This window comes from Phalaenopsis equestris, unplaced genomic scaffold (assembly GCF_001263595.1).
Source record: "Phalaenopsis equestris unplaced genomic scaffold, ASM126359v1 Scaffold000301, whole genome shotgun sequence".
Taxonomy (NCBI): domain Eukaryota; kingdom Viridiplantae; phylum Streptophyta; class Magnoliopsida; order Asparagales; family Orchidaceae; genus Phalaenopsis; species Phalaenopsis equestris.
Genome location: NW_018164743.1, coordinates 2,140,048 through 2,145,979, shown reverse-complemented (window position 1 = coordinate 2,145,979; position 5,932 = coordinate 2,140,048). Strand labels below are relative to the sequence as shown.

The 5,932-nt window shown below is 35.0% G+C and overlaps 1 protein-coding gene across 1 annotated transcript; it reads left to right on the top strand.

Moving 5' to 3' along the window:
• Positions 1–4,439, top strand: LOC110025512. The gene is given in 4 exon segments (XM_020726042.1): positions 1–541; positions 1,434–1,534; positions 3,746–3,909; positions 3,911–4,439. Coding segments are annotated over 4 exon segments (1,230 nt in total). The 5' UTR covers positions 1–32; the 3' UTR covers positions 4,367–4,439.
• Positions 4,440–5,932: the final 1,493 nt, after the last annotated feature.

Genomic DNA, 5,932 nt, shown 5'->3' with positions numbered 1-5,932 from the left:
TTCTGTCCCATCTCCTCCTCTCCCTTCTTCTAATGGCCCTCACCTCCTTCCTCTCCTCCGCCGACGCCGGCGGCCAAGACCACCACCACCACCGCAAACCAAAAAAGAAACACCCGCCGCCGCCCTCACCCCTCACCCTCTCATGGGACCACCTCAGAACACTTCTCAACTGCAAGACCAACACCGGTTCCACCCAAGTCCACGACCCAGCTTCCTCCTCCGCCGCCGCCGCTCCGCCCTCCTTCTCCACCGGAAAACACCTGAAGCTCCGATTGCCGTTCGTTCCGTCGATCTGTGCGCTGGGTGATGTGGTCCACGGGAGCATCCGCGTGGTCCACCGGTCCGATATCGATCAGTCAAACTCTTCCGGCGGGGAAAGTGGGCCCCTCTCCCGGTCCTCCGCCGCAGGCGAGTTAGACTCGCCCGGGGGCCCCCGCCGGCAGCCGCCCGCGGCGTCGGCGGCTGCGAAGGGTGGGTCTCAATTAATGCGGCTCTCCGGATGCTACGAGTGCCGTGCCGTTGACGCAGAGCCGGTTTCCAGGTTTGTACGTTAGTTGATTTCCAGGCTTAATTGTTTAATTAATCGTGTTTAAGGGATAATTACATATGGAGCATTCAAAATATTAATATTTATAAATTAATCATTTAGGTTATTTTTCTGAACTTTGTATTTATGCCTGTCGCGATGAAATTAGTATTAATCAGGTTTGTATGTTGTGTTCAAAATATTAATCGTTGTCGCGATGAATATTCAAAAATTTAGGTTATATGAATTGAGATTTTATGATGAATTTTGATATTTGAGCGAGAATTTGAAAATTGACTGAGAGAGGGTGGTTGATTTGTAAATTGAAATTTTTGGGTGATTTGCATGTAATTGCCGAAAAACTATTATATCCGGACTCCGGACGTAGAGAGATATGTTCGCAGTCCAATGAATTACCTTCACGTGTAGCTGATAGAAAAAAAAATTCATTTTCTTGTGATCTGGTCTGATAACACAGGAAAATATTCCTCTCGTGTTATTCTGTGTTATTCAAGTGTTATTATGGTACTATTAATGTATTATTGTGTTATTAGAATAACAGGAATATTCTCAGAACACAATAATACATGAATAACACTACAATAACACCTGAATAATAAGGAAGAACACGGAAGAATATTTCCTATGCTAAAACAAATTTTTTTTTATTTTTCTGTCATCTCCACGTAGTATAATTTTATTGGACTCCAGATATATCCCAGACATAATATCTGTTTGTAATTGACTAGTATAAGATTGATAAGTATTTAAAATTAAATTAATTAAAAAAAGTATGAATATTATTCGTTATTTTTATTTAAGTATGTATTAAATATGAGCATTTCTTATTTATTGAAAACTATATGATAAATATCTTGATATTAAATGCGTGGAAACGTAATTGAAGGAGGTATCCGAGGCCGAGGACATTATGCGCGTGCCCGCAGTGCGGGGAGGTCTTCAACAAGACCGATAGCTTGGAGCTCCATCAAGCCATTCGTCATGCCGGTAACATTATAATTTTCTGTTTTCTTTTTTTTTTATATTTTTTTTTTACACATCAAATTTTTGTTAAAATAAATTTTCAAAATTAATAATTTATTGACAAATTTGCATACATGCCACATAATTTCAATGTATTTACATATTTAACACTTCAAATTTGATAATCTATTTATAATATTTTAGTATTATAAGTTACTTTTACAAAGTTACTAATATCATTATTTTTTTATGGGATGTTAAAGATTTGTGTGTTACACATGTAAATATGAAATTTTACATGTTAAATAAACATGCATATACATAAGAATTTTTTGATTTGTATATATTGCCTCTAATTTATTTTGAAATAAATACAATTTATCTAAAATTAATCAAATTTTGCATCCATTTATCTAAAATATATTCAATAAATTGAAGACCACTTTATTACTCTAAAGAAGTGACATAAAGTTATTTTTATTACTACTGTATTAGACCAAGGTCTGTTTGGGCGGTGCGGCGGCAGTGCGGCACCACACCGTAGGTTTGTGTGTTTCGATAAACTACATTTTGATACATTTTTGAAATTTGTGTTTTATCATCGATCCTCACCAGGTGTAGTGGCAGTTTTCTAGCTACGGTCTGATTTTTTCAAAAAAAAAAAAAATTATGATAATCTTCGCAACTTTTTGAACAACAGATTAATTTAAGCAGCTACTTTTTAATAAGTTACGGTTGCTACAAACAGACATAGTAGACATATAAATTTAATTCAAATAACATGACTGCTTAGTTCTAACCATTCTCATATATTATAGCCATCTAACTATTTTACCAACCAACATTTTGTATCACCACATTATTTCAAAAAACCTAATTTTACATTTAAAATTCATCAATGGTTTGTATATGGCCACCAAACAGTTACTACCTATCCTTATTAAATAGAAGCATTTACATACATACCATTCAGTTCCTATGTATTTACATATCTAACATCTAAATTTTACTTTTTTTTATTTTTATATCACTCAAATCTTTAATGTCACATAAAAATATTACCATTTAAATTTTTTAAAAGTGAAATTTACTATTTCATATATACATAAGGTGGCATGTATATGCAAGTTAATGTTTGAGTGTTAGATATATAAATGGATAAGAACTAAGAAATATGTATGTAAAATTTAAATCACTTTAAACAAGTGTTGTCAAAATGACTCGTTGACAAGCTCGTGTTCGATTCATTCTTTAAGTTAACGAGTCAAACACAACCACTTTTTTTTATGCTCAATATATAAACGAGCTGAACAATAACAAAGATTTGTTTGTTCGTGTTCTGTTTTTTTTTGGCTCGAAATATTACTCATATACATATATGTGTTGTGTACTCAGATCAGTTGGCATTGGGGTTGGCCTGGACTTGTATAATAATCTCATGTCATTTCTTTTAACTCTATATATATATATATATATATTTATTGACGAGGAATATTTTAAAAAAAATTAATTGTCTATAAGGCTACATAGATTTATAATCAATTAAAATTATTAATTAAAAAAATAGAGTAAAAATATATTAAATTATATTTAAATGATATTTAATATAAAAAATAATATTTAAATCTTGCCCCAAACCCTTAACATTTTAGTGCTCCGTGAATAAAGTTGTCAAAACAATTCTTTGTTCATGAACAACTAGTTCGGCAGGGTAACCAAACGAGCCGAACAAGTACACACTTTTTTGTGTTTGAAATATAAAGGAACCGAAAACGAACAGTGATATTTTTTAACGAGTTGAATACGAGCTGAGCATGAGTGTGTTCGACTCATTTACACCCCTACTTTAAACCCATATAATTTTGCAGATTAACTATTTATTACATAGTAAATGAATATTAATAATAAGATTTAAATTTTGCCTTAACATCCTATGATTGCATGAATAAGATTGTCAAAACAGCTTTTTATTCACAAATTACTCGTGTTCGACTCATTGCGTTCGACTTGTTAAGCAAATAATTCTTGCCTAATAATATTTTTTTAATGAATCATATACTTGCCGATCGGCCCTCTCGTTTACAAGCGTTTTTTCTGTCCGGACAACGGAAGAGATGCAGCGGTGACCGGACAGAAAAATTTGACACCTCTATTTATTACAGCTATATTTATTAGACAATAAATCTACCTTTTTATTGATTTTTTATCAAAACTCTTAAATTCGTCGTTTGTCAGTATCCGAGCTAGGTCCGGAGGACTCCGGCCGCCACATAGTAGAAATAATCTTCAAGTCCAGCTGGCAAAAGAACCACCGTACGATCTGCAAGATTGACCGTATACTCAAAGTCCACAATACCCCTCGCACCATCTCCCGCTTCGAAGATTACCGCGCCGCGCACGTCCCCCCCCCTCCCCGCCGCAGCCAGCCGCCGGAATCCCCGTTGCGCCGCCGACGGCAACGAGCTTCTCCGATTCTACTCCGTCTCCATCTCCTGCCACCTCGGAGCCGCCGGCTCCACCTCACTCTGCTTCGCCGGTGGTGGCGCCGCCGTCTGCTGCGGCGTTTGCGACGTCATTCAGCATGGATTCCGGCAGCCGTACCACCCATTTGGAGTCCGAACGACGGCGAGCAGCGGCCAGGCTCATGAGGACTTTGTCGGCGGGGGGGAAAGGGCTATGCTTGTTTGTCGTGTTATTGCGGGCCGTGTTTGGTACGCCGGCGATGGTGATGAAGTCGGCGATCTGGACGGCTACGATTCGGTGGCGGCGGAGGGCGCGAATCTTGAAGAGCTGTTTGTGGCCAATCCGAGGGCTATCCTGCCCTGTTTCGTGGTTATTTACAGGTTTCGTGATTGATGGCTTGGGATTTTGGCTATGGTCATTTATATGATTAGTTTTTGCATAATTTTATATATTAATTTTATTTGAGGGGCATTTACATAATTTTATATATTTACATATCTAATTTCTATATTTTATTTTGGGATAATTATCTATAGGGCATTCAAAATATTTATTTCAATTTGTAAAAATGAAATAAAATATATATATATATATATATATATGAAAATTAAAATCTAAGTAGTAGATGTGTAAATATACAAGAAAATGAGTCTCTTTATGATCCTCGCTAGCCAGGTTCGGTTTCAAAATAAATTTTTTAGCTGCAACTTTTTGAATAAACAGATAAAAGAAATTACGATGTTGCACTGCACTGTCGTTGCAAATGCACATTTACTCATTAGCAACATTGACATTCTAGCTCAGATGTCTTATTATAGAGGGACCGACGTCACATTAACTCAAATAATTTCAAATATTTTAGAAAAATATAGACATTAATAATTCTAAACACTCCCATCCGTATAAGATTGTTAATCTAATTAGGCCCACCCTCAGACCAGAGGGACCAACAATCCCTCCATCATATTCTATAAGCTCCACCCACAGAGCTAAATATATACATTAATATTTTACATAAATTGCGTATGATATTTATTTAAGATATGAAATCATAGTTATTGTTGATATTGACTTATTTTAAGGAAAAAATGTTAAAGCATATTACTTTTTTAAAATTTATATAATTGAAAAAATAGAGCAAGAGAAATTCAAAATAGTAGAAAATTAAGTAAATTATATGTTAAGTATAAGAAGTTGGATCATTTATAATTCATGCACTTTAAGTGTATACTCCAAGAGTTCCCGCATTTCAATACATCTAACTTCTCCACTAATCTCTCTCTCTCTCTCTCTCTCTCTCTCTCTCTCTCTTCAGACATTACTATTATGCCCACTTATGAAAAATTTTTCCTCAAAATTTGCATATTATTCCTATGTTTTCTATCATAGGATCTATTCCAAATTTACTATATTTAAAATTAATTAAAATAGTTAATTATAATTTTTTTATGCCTTATCATGAGTACCCCTTATTTTAATAGCTCACAGTATACTTCGAGGAACTCTTGGTTCAACCATTGCTGATCAGGCGCCCTTGGGAATGCCTCATGTGGATTTGACAATTTAGCATCTCAATTTAAAGCAATAAATGTTTCACAACTAAAGTCAAATGAACAAATATTAAAGTAATTATCATGTGTTTCAATATTCTTTTTGGTCGCTTTGCCTCATTTATGGCCACTAACCGTTTGTTTAAAGAAGGAGTGGCCCATGCATTCTCAATTGATTGGCAAAATTAGAGGATTCATAAGGCTACATAAAACACTTTGATTAGTGAACTCCAAAAAATCCATCATAATTAGAGATGTGATAAATACAACCAACAACAAGGTTAGATCTTATGTAAAGCTTCAAGAGCCCGCCTTGAACTAAAAAATAAAGAAAACTAAATATAATTTCAATTAAATCAACAAAGTAATTAAGAAAGATAGATTTGTAAATCTAACCGCAAAGGCTAAT